Genomic DNA, 18686 nt, shown 5'->3' with positions numbered 1-18686 from the left:
TTTCTGGAAGTTACCCGGCCTGTCCAATAAAAATACAAATTCTGTAATGTAAAACTAGACCAAGGTGAGATGCTGTTAGGCAAACTAACATCAGTGGGGGATGAGGCAACGTAGCAAAAGGTGATTAAAAAAGGCACTAAAACTGCTTCACAGAGCAGCTCCAGGAACTCTGTTCCACCGGCTGCTTGTGACATACTTAAATAAGCAGCATCAAGGAGGAGAATAGGAGATTCACGCAACATCCTGCCTCTTTGACAGTGGTCATTGGCTGTCATAAACGTGCCCTCATTTGCTTCTGCTCTTCTTGCATGAAGCAGCTGACAGCTTGCTCCTCCGGAGTCTGCAGCTACTTCTGGCTGTACAGTGATTATCAGCCCGACGTGCTGTTGCCAGCACTTCCCGACCTCACATCAAGGGCCTTCACCATGCAGGGATCCCTGTATTTAGAGCTTAGTTCTACAAAGCTGAAGTCCTTGGGACTTCTAACTTTGATTCTGTATGTTCTGGTGAAGGATTTTGGAATTCAATATGCAGGGAACCTGCTTTGCTAGAGTATGACAAAGACACGCCTGAAAAGAAGCAGCTCTTCAGGCCTGAGCTGCCAGGCACGGGGAGATCTTGGAAATGATGTTGCCACCAACCAGCACTTTCCAAAATCTGCAAGTAAGCTCTAGTGCACACGAAGAGTAAATAAATAATATGCACATATAAATTGCTTAGAGAGACATTAAAGGAGACAGAAGATGCTGTGAGTCAGTTATTATGGAGAAAATATTTTATAAATGCTATTTACATTGTAAGTCAGGTGGAGAATATCTGTCATGTGCAATTCTGCATCTAAAAAATTCTGAGAGGGAGCCTTTATTCAAATAATTGATGTGCATGCAGTTTAGCATATTTAAATAGCTAACAGGCCAAGAGAGTCCCCAAGAAGAGAGTCCTTCAGTTTTCAACATGTTTTGCAACATCACCCTCCTATCCCTTTTCTCAAATCACAAAAAAGTTGTCTGAGGATGAACTTGCACAGTCTCTGTTAGTGCCTACCAAAAAATGAGTCAGTCTTCGCTGCTGCCGACCAGGATCTGACAGTGAAGACCTGGCAGAAGGTTTGTATTTGCTAGTATACTGGCGTGCTTTGTTTTCATATTAGACAGAGAAAGATTCCAAAATGCTCCTTGGAATTGTGCTGTTTTACTTCAGTGAAACACAAGTATTTTTTTGCTTTCAGGTTTTTGGTGAAGGTTACATGCACTGTTCTTTACAATTTTTCAGCTTAGAGCACCACCATGAACAGCAAACTGAAACAGAGAAAGAGCCTCTACTGAGGTTTTTTTTCCTCTGTGTGTGCCTAATCCCGGAATTGCATTTGGAAGCCTGTGGATATCAGGGAGCAGGGAATAGTAAAATAATAACCATTACTATTGCTTTTTATAGGTCTCCTTCAGTTCTGTCAAAAAGCAGCAGGAATGGGTTTGTGCTGTTCTTTTGGGGTGGCTTTTGATGATTTCTGGCGTGGTTTTGAAGCTTCTGATGGGAAGTGTTACTGTTCTCTTTGCAGTTCATGGCATTAAGTGGACATGCAGCAATGGAAACAGCAGTTCAGGGTTCTCAGTGGAACAGCTCGTGCAGCAGATCCTCGATAGTCACCAGACCAAACCGCAGCCTCGGACACACAACTGTCTCTGCACTGGTACCTTGGGTGAGTACCTTGGGAGGGCACAAAACTGATCACAGCTTAATCCAGACTTGCAGTAGGGTTTTTAGTACTGAAGTGCTAAAAATGCTGTGTCGTGAAATGTTGAGACACAATCAATCCAGAGGTGACAGAAGTAGTATTGAGCATAAAAAGATACAGCTGCAACTTCTGGAAAAAATGTCAACAATTGTAATGTGAAACTTCTAATAAATGTTCTCCATCTATGACCTGCTCAAAAAGGCATATTCTCTTCTACATGCTCAAATTTTGTTACCGAAGCCTCAAAATTTAATATTCTGCCAGCTTCACCCTCTGAACTCCTTGCCCTGCAGCCCACTTTGCTGAAAAAAATGGGCTCAGGTGGTTAATTACAAGGTATCACTGGGATAAGACAGTTTTTATTTAGGTATGACGCAAATACAGATTTCTTTCCCGTTAAAGAAGATGGCTTTGTTTTGAGTGAGACTACAGCAGCAAGAAACAGCATTCTTAGTATTAGCATTTTATAGAGAGAGTGGGAAGCTGAGTGATTCACTTTTCCGACTCATCTGCTTTATAACCACCTCTTCCTAGCACTTTGGTCAAGTAAAATATATGACACATTAATTAGTCTTTAGCAAAATCTATAAAGGAAAGCTGTCAGTGCTTCAAAGGGTTTATTTTTCTTCTTTTTTTGGGCAGTCGCATTATACAATCAAGATTTAAGTAAGAATGATGACCTCTGAAATACCCGAGTTTGGATTAAAATTCAACCCTTAAGGCTCAGCATTTGATCCAGGCTTGCAGATCTGAACATGAATCCTTTTATTCTTCCCTTTGATGTTTTGTCTTGTGCTAAGTCTGCTGTATGCTTTTTAACATAACAGTATCATTTTGTTTTGTAACGGCTTGCACATTGACACATACATTCCCAATTCCTTACTGTCATCCACAAAGTTGGCAGCGTGAAAGCCTCTCCCTTGTTCCTGTTCATCTCTATACCTAGGAGAATAGACAGATTTAATATTGCATTTAATCTCAAAAGCACTGTCCTGAACTACTTTGTGACCTGATTCAGATCTTGAGCACATAATAGAGAAGTTCCCCTTCAAGGGCAAGGAACAAAAGATTTAGCAAATTGCAGCAGCTACACAGACACTTTATGTTACCCAGAAGATGGCATTTATAATTGTAGCCATTAGCTATAAGGGAGAGGTTTCTTTCCCCCTTTAGTCATTATACAGTACCGTAATTAATGTTCTTACCTCATTCTAGGGAAAATGAATCAATTAAGGAAAGAAACATCAAAAATTCGTGGGCTATTCTTCTTTAAACAACAAAAGCAGTCCCTGCACCAGAGTTTGTGGCTAAGATGCCTTTGCAGACAGAATTGTTTACTTCACCCTACCTGATTTCCAAGCTCCCAGGGACTCGGGTGATGTTCATCACCTGCCGAGTCAGTAAAGGCGCCAGCTGGCTTAACTCCGTGGAGGGTGACCTTTGCTTGAGCTTTCTTCAGCCGCTCCGATACTAACCGTGGCCTCTGTGTGTGAACTCTCAAAGTACAAAATGTTTATCTGTCAGCATATGAATGGCTTAGAGCAAGAGAAACGCATCACCATCCTTATGGGAGGGAAAGCTTTCTTCCTGCTGGCTAATGTACTACTTCTTTAATAATTTGATTGGCAGCTGTAATAGACACAATGATGACAAGAAAATAAGGGTTGCAGTCTAGGCGGCAGGGTGGTGCTAGGGACAGGAGCATGATATGGCGTCTGTCACCTCCAGTCAGCATCCAGCCCACGAGAGCGGTTGTCAAACCACCCGACCTCAGCCAGCGTGAAGAGCCGAGCATCTGTGTCACGGGGCTGAGGTCTTGTCTGTGGTGCAGATGAAACAGGGCCACAGCTGACAGCAACAGCCTTCCCTTTGCAGACTTTGCACTGAGACTGGGCACTTCTAAATAACTCCGAAACTTGTCACAGGTGCCGATTCCTCCCCTCCTAACGTGTCGTCTGGTCAGGACAGGGAGGAAGGGGTTAGGTGCTAGGTGAGATGAGGGGAAGGGTGCATATGTGCCTGCTTTGAGGTTGCTGTCATTGCATGCAATGGATCTATGCATTAGATGGAAAGGGGGCTGTAAATCTGGTGCTGGCAAGAAATCTATTTTATTTCCAACGTCTCTCTTGCTCGCTGTCTCACGCACTCACACGTAAGCACAGCTCTCCCATGCTACCGCCATAAGATACGCAACTAGCATAGTCTTAATTTTGTGTTTTTACTGAATGGCAAATGTTCTTTTCTGGCACAGGGGCAGGAAGCAGTGTGCATCACAAGTGTAACAGTGCCAAACATCGCATCATATCACCAAAGGTCGAACCAAGGACAGGTGGGTACAGCGCTCATTCAGAGGTACAAAATAACGATGTCTCTGAAGGCAAGAATGAGCACAGTCATGGCAAGGCCTCCAGCCGAGAGAAGAGGAACGGCAAAGTGGCAAAACCAGTGTTGCTCCATCAAAACAGCACTGAAGTTTCTTCCACCAACCAGGTGGAGGTCCCTGACACAACCCAGAATTCTCCCGTGTCCATCAGCAGTGGATTAAATAGCGACCCAGATATGGCAGATAGCCCAGCCGTCACTGGTGTGTCCAGTATGGCTGTAGCATCAGTTATGGGAAGCTTGTCACAAAGTGCCACCGTATTTATGTCAGAAGTCACCAGTGAAGCTGTGTATACCATGTCACCCACCTCCGGCCCAAATCAACACCTTCTGTCCTCAGATGCAGCTGCACAAGGACTGGTACTTGCTGTGAGTTCCGATGGACACAAATTTGCTTTTCCAACAACCGGCAGTTCAGAGAGCTTGTCAATGCTACCCAGCACTGTCTCCGAGGAACTTGTGCTCTCCACAACTTTAGATGGAAATAGAAAAATTCCAGAAACCACCATGAATTTTGACCCAGACTGTTTTCTTAACAATCCCAAGCAAGGGCAGACGTATGGTGGAGGAGGTATGAAAAGTGACAGCATCAGTACCAACATAAGGCAGTCACCCACAACAGAACGTAGCTTCAACTTCAATACAACACTCACAAAAGAAATTAAAACTGAGGACACATCTTTTGAACAACAGATGTCCAAAGAAGCATTTTCCTCCACTTCTGCATCTAACACTCTCACCCTCACTACTGGTTCAGGTTTGCTCCCATCTGGAGGAGGTCTGAGCCCAAGTACCACCCTGGAGCAGATGGACTTCAGTGCCATTGACTCCAACAAGGACTATTCTTCCAGCTTCAATCAGACTGTCCAGAGCCCTCACGTTCATCAGACCCCTTCCCCCAGCTTCTTTCTGCAGGATGCCAGCAAACCTCTTCCCCTAGAGCAAAACACTCACAACAATTTGAATGACACAAGTGGCTCATTTGTGAACACATTAGGAATCCCCAGTGTGAAAACAGAGTCCTCCTCCCAAACCACTTCCAACTGTAACGGCACAGTGGAAACCAGAATAGAGTCCACCTCTTCTCTCCAGCTCATGCAGTTCCAAGCAAACTTCCAGGCTATGACTACGGAAGCTGAAGTTCCCATGGAGACCTCCCAGCAGGCAGAAGGGAGTGAAAATCTACTTAAATCAGGGGATCTTCAAGCCTGCAGCACAGAACACTACTTGCAGCAGCCTGAGGCCAACGGGGGTATCAGGAATGGGAACAATCTCCCTATTCTCCAAGGCAACATGGTACAAGGACTCTATCCCGTGGCCCATCCCAGCTTAAATAACTCCTCCAACATGGAGCTTAACTTGGACCACTTTGACATCTCCTTCAGCAACCAATTTTCTGATCTAATTAATGATTTCATATCAGTAGAAGGTGGGAGCAATGCTCTCTATGGACACCAGCTGGTGTCAGGTGACAGTGCTGGACTGTCTCAGCCTGAAGAGAGTAACAGAGCAAACTACAACCAGACTGAAATGTGCATTCCTTGCTGCAGTCCCCAGCAAGCCAACATGCAGCTCAGCAGCACAGAGAACGGAGCCAGCACGATGGCGTACATGCATGTGGCTGAGGTGGTCTCAGCAGCTGCGGCACAAGGCACTTTGGGGTTGCTACAGCAGAGTGGGCGTTTGTTCATGGTTACAGATTATTCACCAGAATGGTCTTACCCTGAGGTAAGTCTAGGGCTTTTGCTCATTAACCTTTACTGCTTTATCTTTCATTGCTTTGTTAATGAGGGCTCCCAAGAACTGTTCTGTTAAAGCTTTGACAAGGCTTTTAAAATATTTCTTTTAGAAGTCGGAGCATCCAAGGCCATTTGCATGTCTGAGTGGACTTTTAATTAAGCACTTCATTACCCTGACAGGGCCCTTTCTTCACCGAGGAAGCATCTGAACAGAAATGTTTTGTTTCGTTTAAAAGCAAAATATTTCCCACGTGATGCCTTCGTGGTGCCACCTAGCCACATTAGAGCAACAGTGTGCAAACTGGAGCTGATCCTTAATTCTGGCTCTGATTTTCTTAGTAGAGTAATTCCTGACCTTCATTCCCTTAATGACTTCAGCATTTACCTCCATCCCACGGACTATCCACAGTCAGTTGCATGCACCACAAGTTTAAAATGTCAGCAGCACAGACTTCTCTGACGTGAAGGAACGCTGGAGGAAAGAGGCTGGTTTGAGCCAGTAATGGAGAGGCAGGTTGTTTTGAATAAAAAGAATCATAGAATTGTTTAGGTTGGAAAAGACCTTTAAGATCATCGAGTCCAACCGCTAAACCGTGTCCTTAAAGTGCCACATGCCTTTTAAATACCTCCAGGGATGGTGACTCCATCACCTCTCTGGGCAGCCTGTTCCAACACTTGACAACCCTTTCTGTGAAGGAATTTTTCCTAATACCCAATCTAAACCTCCCCTGGCACAACTTGAGGCCATTTCCTCTTGTCCTGTCGCTTGTTACTTGGGAAAAGAGACCAACACCCGCCTCCCTACACCCTCCTTTCAGTTAGTCGTAGAGAGTGGTGAGGTCTCCCTTCAGCCTTCTCTTCTCCAGATTAAACAAACAACCCCAGTTCCCTCAGCCGCTCCTCATCAGACTTGTGCTCCAGACCCCTCACCAGCTTCGTTGCCCTTCTCTGAACACCCTCCAGCAACTCAACGTCCTTCTTGTACTGAGGGGCCCAAAACTGCACACAGTACTCGAGGTGCCCTACTCCTGCTGGCCACACTATTTCTGATACAAGCCAGAATGTTGTTGGCCTTCCTGGCCACCTGAGCACACAGCTGGCTCATGTTCAGCTGGCTATCAGCCAGCACCCCCTGGTCCCTTTCTGCCGGGCAGCTTTCCAGCCACTCTTCCCCAAGCCTGTAGCACTGCGTGTGGCTGTTGTGACCCAAGTGCAGGACCCAGCACTTGGCCTTGTTGAACCTCCTACCATTGCCCTCAGTCTATTGATCCAGCCTGTCCAGATCCCTCTGCAGAGCCCTCCTACCCTCCAGCAGATCAGCACACCTGCCCAACTTCGTGTTGTGTGCAGACTTGCTGAGTGTGCATCGATCCCCTCATCCAGGTCACTGATAGATATTAAACAGAACTGGCCCTGGGGAACACCGCTTGTGACTGGCCACCAAATGGTCCTTTGTGTTTTTGTAAGCCCAGCCTTGGAGCACTGTTGTATCTGATGAGCTGGTGTTCAGAGGCTCTAAGAGTTCACATATTCTGCAATATGGGACTTGGTGTGAAAACATGGGTGTTCACTCTACAGATGGAAAGGAACTGAGGTTGCCAGCATGCAGGAATGGCCAGCAGGCACTGATGAAGAGCCTTCTTCCAGAGTTTCTGCCCTCCATTTAGTGGTTTCTCTCCAGACAAGTCCATCGTGGCCAGCGAGGTGGCGGTGCAGGCTCAGGCACGGTGGGCAGCTGAAGGCATCCTGCCGCTCTTCACAGCCTCACCCACCATTTGCACGGTCTGCAGCTGACAGGGAAATCTGGGACTGTCTAGGGCAGGAGATGCCCAGGAGCCTCACCTCTGCCAGCTGCCAAACTCAGAGTCCTCTCCAGGAGACAAGGTGGCCGCGGATCATCTGCCGCTCACCACCAGCTGGAGCTTACCTTCTCTTCGTCTTGGTGGAAGACTGGGTCTGAATGTGCCAGTCTTGCTTCTCCGGAGTGTGGTACAAGTTGGCGCGTCAGCAGTGCGGTGGTCACTACTGGTGTTACCTAACTGGTTAACACGAAGCACTAACGCAGTGATGGCCTGTTAGCAGCTAACCCAGTTAGGCTCCGTTTGCAAGAAGCACAGTATCTGGGGGGGATTTGGCTGCGCTGGGCTACAGACACTGCTTTTGCCGTTCCTGTTGTCTGGGCAGTCTGACTCTTGCTTGCTTGCATCAGTGGTCCTAAAAAATCAACAAAAAGACCCTAACGGCAGACCTCCAGCCCTTCCAGTGCAAATCTTTCTTTTTTGTTGCTACCATGGAAACCTTTTTTTTGTTGTTGTTGTTACCCGTTGCTACACTAATGACTTGTTTGACCCCTGCTGGCAGGGCTTGTTTTATTTCTGTTTTATACGGGCCACAAGGCCCAGTCCACCTGCGTGGACCCAGCAGAACGTTTGTCAGAGCCAGCTCCACGGTTGCTTTCTGCCTGCGTGGATCCACAGCTGGAGCTTCGGGCTTGGCTTTGCCAGCGGCCAGAGCAACACGGCGGCTGCCCGCGCTCTGTGTCTGCCAAACGGCGTCTGCTGCCGCCCGGGGACCTCGGAGGAGCCGACCCGCCGGCAGCGGCAGCTCCCCGAACGCCTTCCGCCGCAGACGGGCGGGGTTCCGGGGTCCCGGCCCGGCGGGGCCTTCGGCTTCCCGGGGCGTTACCGCCGCCTCCCGGCGCGGGTCCGCGAGCGTCCCCCGCCGCGGGAGCGCGGTGCGGGCTCTGGCGGGGCCGCAGGCGCGGTGGTTCCGTCTGCCGAGGGCGGCGGGACCGCGCTCCCGCCGGCGGCCGCCCGAGGGCAGCACGGCCGCAGGGAAGAGGCGGGGAGGGCCGGGGGCCCCGCCGCCGGCGGAGGGTAATGCGGCGGGGAGGAGGCCGCTCTCCCGGCCTCGCTGAGCGCGGCCGCCGTCAGCTGCGGGGGCCTGGCCGCCCGGGCTGCCCCCGGTCCCAGCTGGGCCTCTGCAGGCCCGGGAGGAGGCGCGGGGACCCGGCCCGGCTGCCGCGGGCCTGAGCGCGGCTGGGGCCTTTGTGCGGCCGCGGCAGAGGCGGGCGCCGAGGGCTTCCCTCGGGCCGTGCTGCGCTTCAGCGCCTGAGCCCGCAGAGCCCGGGCCGGGACGGAAGGGGAAAGGCCCAGGGGTGCGAGGGCTGCGGTGGGCAGACACTGCCCCGCTCTGGGTCGCCCCGCTGCCGTCGCACTCCCTTATTTAAACAAGTTCCCAGTACCCAGAAAAGCGCAAGTTGTGTCACTGCTGTTTTTAGCTGAGATCTTCCCATGTCACGGTCTGTTGGATTCGCAGTCCAGCTCTTCTTGTGCTTCCAGCTGTGACTTTGGCGGCGATGTGTCCTGTGTACAGCCTTCCATCCGTAGCAGCGGTCAGGGCGGTGATGGCAGGCGCGCGGCACGCTTGCTGCGATTGACCTGTAGCACTTCTCGGTGGCAGGGAGACAAGCCTGGAGCCTGCGCAGGCAGCGGCGAGGAGGCAATCAATGATGGGCATGAGGTGGGGATGGAGCACCCAGCAGTTACCAGGAGCTGCCTGGGGGGAGGGACGTCTGGCTTCCAGTGTCAATAAGGTTTGCTGGTCTTGGAGCTGCCAAGTGAGCAAAAGAAAGGTGGGCAGTCTGCAGTGAGGATCACGCTGGCAAAGCGCAGGAATTGAGTGTATGGCAGGAGTGGGGACCAGAGCAAATGAAGAGAAACAATGATGCTCTACTATGGAATACTATTTGCATTTCTCCCACAGTGGTGAGAGACCGGGGCATCAGTGTTGACTGGTGCCAAGGATCAGTGTTAGCCTGGCACTTCTCTTAGCCCTCACAGTGCTGTTTGCCATTCAGCCATTTCAGTGGATGGTCCTCTGTGGGGGCAGCTTCTTCTGTAATGCTTTTTTTTCTCCCTCCTTTCCTCACAGGGAGGAGTAAAAGTCCTAATTACTGGTCCATGGCAGGAAGCCAGCAATAATTACAGCTGTCTGTTTGATCAGATCTCAGTGCCTGCATCTTTAATTCAGCCAGGGGTACTGCGCTGCTACTGCCCAGGTAAGGAAGACCTCTCTCCTAAAGCTAGTGGTTTCAGAGCAAGTTCTTAGCCTACTAGTGTCATGTATAAGTCTCAAGTAAACTCACAAATCCATTGTGAAAGGTAGTGCATAAACATTGAGGAGCTTTTCCTTTTTATTTAACCTATTTAGTGTGAGAACAGCAATTTAAGATATTGATACATCACAACAGATTACAACAAATATTATTTAGAAGCTCTGAATTAGCTTTGAAATAATTCTTTTAAATAATCTAAGCATTTCTTTAGTTTTGAAATAGCAGATTAAAGAGCAACTGTTATTCAGGAGTGCACTCACTGCTCTACTGACTCTTAATTTGCCTTATTCTGCACTTTGTCCTTGGTGTTTATAGGATGAGAACACCTCCAACCTCTCTGCAGAGATTTTCAGTAGTGCTGGCCCTCAGTATATGACTTTAAGTGTATGCAGAGTAACTTAGCTTCATTGATAGGCCCCAGCTTCCACTGGAAATGCAGTGAGGCCGGTTAATCTTTAGAAACACATGTGATTCTGCCTCCTGCCAAAACAACCCATTAGATGGCTCTTAAGCTGACAACTGTCATGTTTGAAAATACAGATTGGCATTTTGGACTCTTCAGTTGTCTAGTCACAAAAATAGTGTCAAACACCCCCTCTCCTCTTGTTGCATCTGCTCTCAGCCTGACATTTAACACATGGGGAGCTCAATAGGATAATACCTAGCCGTGCATTTCTGCAGGGAGGTCTCTGTCTTACCACATGATCTTTCCTTTTAGCTCATGACACTGGGCTCGTGACTTTGCAAGTTGCCTTCAACAATCAGATCATCTCCAATTCTGTGGTGTTTGAATATAAAGCCAGAGCTCTGCCAACCCTGCCTTCCTCCCAGCATGACTGGCTGTCCTTGGATGGTAAGAAGCATGCAATATTCTTTAACAACACTCACCAAATGATAGGACTGTGAATGAAAGGAGCAGCTCGTGGCATGGGAGAGGGATGTAGAGGAGCAAGTTTGTGCTGTGGGAAAGGTCTGTTGCATAATTAATTAAAGACCTCTTGCTGAAATTTCTTATTAGTTCTTTTGACGTGAACAAACTGCAACTGCATTTGATGGGAAGAAGACAAAGAGGTGTCGTCTTTGTCTGAATAGGAAGCTGATTGTTTCCCCAAAACAGGGACTACTCAGTCCCTAGCAGGAGAGGACCACCTACCCTACAGTTGTCTTTCCTGAGAACTCTGAAACTTGAGCTTGTCTAGAAAAATGTATATTTACATAAGCAGAAAGTGGGAAGACGGTGAGACAATTTAGGGAACGAGGGGACTTGAGTCAGCCACTGCTATGATGTCCACATCCCACCTCTTTACCTAGGACTTACCAAATGGAGCAGATACAGATTCTGTCAAACAGTGGAGAGTCTCAGTGCCAGAGCGGTTGGTGCTAATGGAAAGCCAGTCGTGCTCTGGTGCATAGCAGCCACAGTCAGCCTTTTTAGACTCGTAAGAGCATCCCTTGTGCCTTGCAGGGGTGAGATGGACACCCTAATAGCATTAGCTCCTAGCCGAACAGTTGACAGAAGAACCATGATTGATCAGAACAGATCTCTAGTACCTAAATGTCACACTGAGAGATGGGAACGCAGGCTCTGGATTTGTATGGCAGCTCTGTGCATGCAAGTTTTAGGTTCAGATTTACCTGGTATTCCCCCAAAATGCATTTTATAAAGGAGCAAGATGAGAAGGATAGCAGGGGAACTTAGGAGCCTGAAAAAAGAGCTGATTTGTATGACAGGCTGGGAAAGGACCAGTAATACTGCTTTCATCTTTTTTCATCAGAGAGTCAGCTGCTGGGGCACTGCCTTTGTGTAATCTTAGCAAAGTCCCAGCACTCCTGCTTGGTGACCCATTTGCTAAGTGTCTATTTTCTCTGCTAAATACAGGAGACAAATATTGTAAGGTCAGATCCTTAGTCTTCAGAGATTTCATAGTTGAGAAACTAATATTAATGTTACAAAGCATTACACAAAAGAAGTCACAGGAGTGGTTGTTTGCACAGGACCATACTGAAGGCAAGAGAAATAATGAGCTAATACTGATGCAGTTTGTTCTTCAGGCAGTTAACCTCATCTTTTTTTGTCTGTCAGCTGCAAACATGGTAACTGTAATACAACACATGCTTTGGGAAATCTACTGTGAATATTACTTTTGATACCCATTTAATGCCTTTAAAATATTGCTATTGTTACAAAGATTTGAAGCATATGTTACTGTGTTGTTATTTTTTTATCTTTGGTGGATGTAGCAAATACTTAGAACTGTTTTGCTTTAACTGGAGAAATATTAAACAGTTTCAAGCTTAGTTCAGGTCAGCTACATGTCAGTGTAGGCAGGTGGTGTTTGAGAGGTTTCTGGTGGGCTCCCTCGTTCTGTCTGGGAAGCCTTGACAGAAAAAGTTTTCTTCATTAAAGCATTCAGTAGAAGCTTTATCCATACCATTAGCAGCTGTGAGCCTCGGGACTAGTCACGTGAGTCAAATCTGAGCATCCTGACATGGCTGATTAGAGCATCTGCAGTTCATCTGTAAAAAATGAGCACCGGGGGCTGGTGAGGAGGAGCCATTTGTAGCTGGATTCTGGCAGAGTGGTGTGTGTCTTTGTGTGGAGTCTGAGCTGATGCTTTTGGAGATAATTGTGGGGAAAATAAGAAAATAGAATTTCCTTCAGAGTAGCATCAGGTGTGATTTCCGTGGCACGGTACCTGTATCTTCAGCTGTTCAAGGTGATCCATTCATAGTAGCAGCAGAGTGACGCAGCCTTCCAGGGCTCTCCCCCTCCCTGTAACAACACAGAACACAAACATTTAGTTTATCTCTGCTTCCTGACCTGTAGCTGCTGTGTTTCTTATGCCACATGCAAGAGGGACATTTCAAGGAAGTCCGGGTGGCACTGCTTCTGATGTTTGTAGACACGAGCGGAATGGGGACCGATCACCGGTTATTGCAGGAGTAAAGGGAGGTTTGTGACTTGGCTGTAGAGGCGTGCTTGCAAGCAGAAGTGGAAATAGCTCTTAAAGAGGAAGCGCACATAGTCTTATGTTCTGCATCAGAACTGACTTTGCTTGACTTCTGAGTATTGGAAGAGTCTGCAGGTGCTTTTCATCTGCTCCTGAGGCTGCACCTACAGCCGATGCCGATGTGTTGGAGATTGATATTCAGCTGCTAGCAATCACTCCAGTGTGGCATGCAAAGTGGATAGGTTTTAAAACCCTTGTTTGACAATTCCCTCAGCGCTGGTGAATTCGGAGGAGCTGCAGAAGGTGCCTGTGAGTGCTGTCTCTGGTGTCCCTACAGTTTGTCTGGGAGCTCCCCGTTTGTGGGCAAGCTCTCAATTAGAGATTGCTGTGATGTGGTGACGGTGGAAGGGAGGGGGACTGCAGCAGTGAACAAACTAGGGCATTGCTAACAGGGAGGGGAAAAAAAAAGAGTAAAAGGACCACTGCATTGCAGAGGCCCTTCAGGGAAAAAGACTGAATAATTATACTAACTGTGACTTATCAGAAGCCTCTGCCTTGGTGCACAGTGCTCCAAAGGGAGCAAATTACACTCTTATTTAAAGGACCAGCAACATCTTCCCATTTATTCTTAGAGAACAAATGTTAGCTTAGCTAGCTAAGGTATAAGCTAATGTGAGTTGATTCTGTCAACAGAATAAATACAGAAATCCTTGTCTTCTCTGTTTGCTTTCATTGCCCTGTGTCAAATCCTTGCCCTACTGCCTCTTATGTAGCCTTGAGGGAAGGTTTTCAAGGAATATTTGTAGTCCCAAAATATTGACTAGAATTTTAAAATTCTTTTTAATTAACTCAATGGAACGCTTTCAGTTCCTTCACAGTACGCTGTTAGAACACAGTTAATGATTCCAGCTGGTGTGACCACTGCAAGAGAGGCAGGATTAACAGCTTAGTAAAAGGATAAGCAATATCTGTCTTACATAAGTTTAGATAAACAATTGTCTTCCACAGGTCTCTTTAACGATGAAGACATCCTATATGTGAACTGTGTATTTTCAGTTAGATTAAGACAAAAATTAATCTGCCTTCTTTGTTCAGTTCTGCAAATACCTAAAAATGTTTAAGCTCTGTTTCCTTCTTAAGGAGGCAAGTCTTTAGCTGCCTGACCACGCCCAGCTCACCACATAGTGGCTTCATCAGTTTCTCTGCAAGCTGTTCTTGAGAATTTACTCTCCAGTGATAAGACCTATGTGGTTGTTGTATGCCTTTGCAGTAATGGGCTGTGCAACGCAGGCTGTAGCACACCTCCAGATGGAAAAGGGCAGAGAGTAATAGGTCAGTCATGTACTTACATGGAGTAAGCAAAGCCGATAAATAAAATACGTATGTACATAAAATTGCTGCTCTTAGGTGTTGATGTCTCCCAGTTAATGATGAGATAGTAGGCACAGTTGTAAATGCACCTCTGTAGAAGTTTCCAGATTTCAACAAAGATGGGTTAGGAATGAATCATCTGAAACCAAGCATGCAAAACCAGAGTTCCATGGTGACCAGCAGGAAAAAGTGAGCACAAACTTTTTTGCATGCTGAGCATCACTCAGTGCAGGCTCAGAGCAGAGATGCTGCTCGCTCGGGGATATTCCTGTATCTTCTGTCACGGAGGAATGCCATGAGTATGTGTCTGTGCAGCGTCGCAGCAGGATCTGCTTCTGTCTGGCTAGTACACTAGCAGAGAGCAGCAGTGGTATGACATATCACACTTCCTTCTTATAAGTACTTACAACAACTTTTGGTTTAAGTTTTTTTTGAACGAAGGTAATTCTTATGGTTATTCAGGAAGCTTTTAAACAGTGCCTCTAGGGCTTGGGGTCTAGGAGAGATAGTGTGAACAGGAGGGCTTTTTCAGTGAAACAATGGGAATTGTGGTTTCCCAGAGAAAAATATTTCGTTAAATAATTTTCTGGTTTATAGTTATTGCTACTCTGGGAAGTAGTGAGCTTGAGGCCAGGATAAAATCCCGCCTTTTGGGCACAGAGCAAGTATTGGCCTTTGGGATCAGGAAGCAGTACTGCGAACGACTGGAAACTGTTGTGAGACCACATCCCTTAATGCCTCCTGTTTAAGGGACTGCATCAAGCCAGGTGAAGGACTGTGCAGAGAAGGAGTTTTAAGGGGCAGCACGTTTAGTGGCCATTCTCTGAAGGGCTTCTTCCTTTTTCAGAGTCTTTGCTGTGCTATGAAGGATAGTACACCCTTTTTCTGAACTCCACACAGCTGTGCTTATTTTATTCTGAGTTTTCCTTATTTTACCCCACAGATGAGTGTCCATTTACAAAAGAACAGTGGACACCAGCTGATGATGTTCTTGCATTCTTTTTCTAGTTAATGAGAACAGTGGTGGTCTTTCTTTTCAAAGAAATCCTTTCTTCTTCTCCTAAAGGAAGCACTCCCATGCAATCCTGATCTCCTCTGATAAACTTGGCAGCCTCTTCTTTTTTCTCTATAAAACGAACAGTTTTCAGAAGCCATCATGTGCTTCTATAGCCATGTGACCTAACTTTTCATTCACTGTTTGTAGAGAGGTTCTCTTAAAAGAAAAAAAAAGCAAACAAGACCCCTTCTGAACTGAAGGGCAGAGATCTGCTAGTGACAGATGGGTAACAAATTAGAACGGCCTGTGGCACTTCGCAGTTGGACAGGTATGTGATTTCTGTAATGTGGTGGTAAGCGTGCAAGATGGTAGGTGTTCATCACCAAAATCCAGGGAGGGTGCCCTTTCTAGCATGCTGATGTAATGAGATGCAGACGACACAGCCTTGTAGAAGAGACACCTTCAGTATCGGTGAGGCCCCTAGAGATGCTGTTTTGCAGCTGTAAGAGACTTTTGGTAGGAAAAAAGTCCGTGTCCATAAACAGCAGCACTGTTTACCACGCCTCTCTCCATCTGGGTAGAGGTGACTGGATGTTTAACATCTTGGATTTTACCATAAAAGATGGTACATTTGGGTCCTCCTTAGGAAGAGGGATGACCGTTTTGTGCTGTTACAGGGCTGTGGGGCAGCACGCCGGGACGGCTGAGCGTTGGTACCGAACACGGATACCTTGTCCCTTACTAGGGACTACGCTCTGTAAGCTTCAAATGTTTCTACTCATCCTCCTCTCCTCTTTGCTGACTCCTAGCCTGTGTGGAGGCTTTGTCTGTTTTGTTTATATTCCTGGTAAGATTTGCTTGGGGTTTTTTTTCCTTTCATACATGATAATTAAGGACAGGCTGCTCTGCCCACAGTTGCTTCAGGAAGCCTGGCTTTGTCGCTTTGACTGCGTTTCCCAGACTGTCCTTTTCTGGTTCAGCCATAACGTGATTGAGTTGAGGTGAGGAGTGTTTCGTTTTCTGTTCTGGATGTTGTCTCCTGAGCCAGCCTGACTTCATGGTCAGACATCCGGTTCCTCTGGGAAGTCTGTGTTTCTTCTCAGGCTGATGACGAAACTTACTCCACTGGAGTCTGTCGTTCCTTTCTGGAACTGCACAGACTTCCGCTGGAATTTTATGTCGGGTTTTAACGCTTTGCAGATTTCCCTTGTTAGAGAAATCGGTAAAAGTGTAATGATTTTCACAGAATGGTTTGGGTTGGAAGAGCCTTCGAGGCCACCCAGCCCAACCCCCCTGCAGGGAGCAGGGACATCTCCACCCGGATCAGGTTGCTCAGAGCCCCGTCCAGCCTGGCCTGGGATGTTTCCAGGGACGGGGCATCCAGCCTGTTCCCGGTTCGTGCGTACCGCGACGAGGAGCTCTGCTCGCAGAGCCCGGTTGCGGGACGGTGGCGCGGGTGTCGCCCCGGGGCGGGCGGTGCGCGGTGTCCGGGCTCGCTGGGCTGCGGGGCGCGCTGAACGGGGCGGTGGCCGCCAGTGGGAGCCGGTGACGTCACCGCCCGGGGCGGGGCCCGGCGGCCGCCGGCGGCGGGGAGCGGAGGCGGGCAGGGCCGGGCTGCCCGGCCGCGCCGATACAGACAATGGGAGGCGGCGGCCGCCTCCCGCCGCCCGCAGCAGGCCGCCGCTGAGCGCGGCGCGGGGGGGGCCGTCGGACCGGGCTGCTATCCCGCTATGGCGGCGGCGGCGGGGGACCCCGGCGTGGGCTGAGGGCGGCGGCGGGACCCAGCGGCCCCGCTCCCCGCCGAGGCAGCCGGCGGCGGGGTCTGGGGGCTGCGCCCCGCTCCAGGCGCCCCGAGCCCGGCCAAGCGCCACTGCCCGGGCGCCCCGCGGCGGGTACCGGTACCTCCGGGCGCGAGAGGCTGTCGGGCGCGGCGATGGGCCCTCTGGCGCGCTCGGGGTGAGCGGGGCCACCGCCCCGCCGGCTCCCAGCGCCCGGCCCGCTCTTGACTCCGCTGCCGGGCACGGCGGGCGGCGGCCGTTGGCCCGTGGCGGGAGCGGGGCGGCCCGTCGCCGCGCGGAGGGAGCCGCCCGCCCGCCGGATGCGGGACCGCGCCGGCCGGCGGCCCCGGAGCCGGCTGCTGAGCAGAGCCCCGCCGCGCCATGCCCCCGGCCGCTGAACACGGCTCGGCGTCGTCTTCCGCCGCGGACGGCGGGACCCTCGCGTTCCCCAGTCATGCCGGCCGGCGCTAGCCCGCGCCCCGCCGTCGCAGAGGAGCGGAGCGGGCGCAGCTGAGCCCGCCCCAGCGCTGCGGGAGGGCGGAGGGGCTCGGCCGGCCGCGAGGATGCGAAAGGCGACGGGCGGGTCTGTGGGGGAGCCTGCTCTGTCCGCCCCCGCCGCAGGGTCTGCACCAGATGCCGGCTGCCGCCTCCGCTGATGCCTTTGTAGACCCCCAGGTCAGTCCTCTGGTGCCAGGTGCTGTCGGTTTATTTACCTGGAAGCAGGGAGAGGTCCTACAGAGGGGTCCGGGACCTCCACCCTCTGCAGGTGGATGTGCAGGTGTGGCAAAGTACTGCTTCCAAGTAAGTATTGCAGGATAGTGTGTCGTGCAGTATTTGTTTGGGTTTACATCGGCATGCTTCTGTGTTGTCCGTCACTCCGCTGTACTTACAACGTGAATCTGTGCCTTTTTAAGCACGCTTTTCCTCCCCCTTCTTCCCCCTCTACCCCCAGTTGTGGGACGAGGTCGTGTTTCCATTTACTTGCTCCTTTGTTGGTCCCCAGCAGGGTGATGTTACGATGCAGGCTCAGAGCTGTGACAGCACTTTTGTGGTAGCATCACACATGGAGAGGGACCGATAGCCTCCTAACACCTCTAGATCGCAATCTCGTGTTCTGAGTTGGTGTGGTGTAGGATGAGGTCAGTAGCCCAGACCTTCCCTGGGGAGTTCAGGGATGCTTGAAGCACACGCCTGCTCTGTGCCAGGTTATTGCAAAACTTGTTTTGCAGGGCGTTTCATCAAAAAGAGTAGGACTAAGAAGGGGAATTCAGAAGACCATGTAGGCCGCTCCCAATTTAGAGATGAGGTAAATGTGATGGATGTGTGTCTTTTTGAAAGCTTCCAGTCAGGGAGATCTGTCTCTTTTGCTGACCTATTCTAATGTTTCACGGTTTTTATGGCTTGCAACAGTTTCTATTTATCTAATTTTGCAGCAAATAGAGGCCATTTTATATCATTCTGCTCATCAGTTCGGTGGTTTCTGGGTGGATATTTTGTTTCTTGAGGTTGCAATTTTTATGAGAGGAAAACTTGGGTCAGAATTTTTACCATATTTACAGTACCATAGCACAGATACTACATAGTGCCCCATGAGGTGCTTTTTTCCTGTTTATAGC

At 49.2% G+C, this 18686-nt stretch overlaps 1 protein-coding gene across 4 annotated transcripts in view; it reads left to right on the top strand.

The window, feature by feature from the left end:
* Positions 1–18686, top strand: part of CAMTA1 (calmodulin binding transcription activator 1) — a 289818-nt gene that overhangs the window by 233088 nt on the left and 38044 nt on the right. Inside the window, exons 9-12 of one of the 4 annotated variants that reach the window (XM_086764761.1) lie at positions 1559–1699; positions 3987–5845; positions 9790–9916; positions 10692–10826. In XM_086764761.1, coding sequence (XP_086620887.1) covers positions 1559–1699; positions 3987–5845; positions 9790–9916; positions 10692–10826 — 2262 coding nt within the window. Of the gene's footprint in view, positions 1–1558; positions 1700–3986; positions 5846–9789; positions 9917–10691; positions 10827–17466; positions 17872–18686 lie in introns of those variants that run through there. The other 3 variants (XM_086764759.1, XM_086764758.1, XM_086764760.1) reach the window with 3 other exon arrangements.

This window comes from Chlamydotis macqueenii, chromosome 21, assembly GCF_036417535.1.
Source record: "Chlamydotis macqueenii isolate bChlMac1 chromosome 21, bChlMac1.mat, whole genome shotgun sequence".
NCBI lineage: Eukaryota > Metazoa > Chordata > Aves > Otidiformes > Otididae > Chlamydotis > Chlamydotis macqueenii.
Note: the sequence above shows the minus strand (reverse complement) of the source record. Positions and strands in the feature narration are given on the sequence as shown.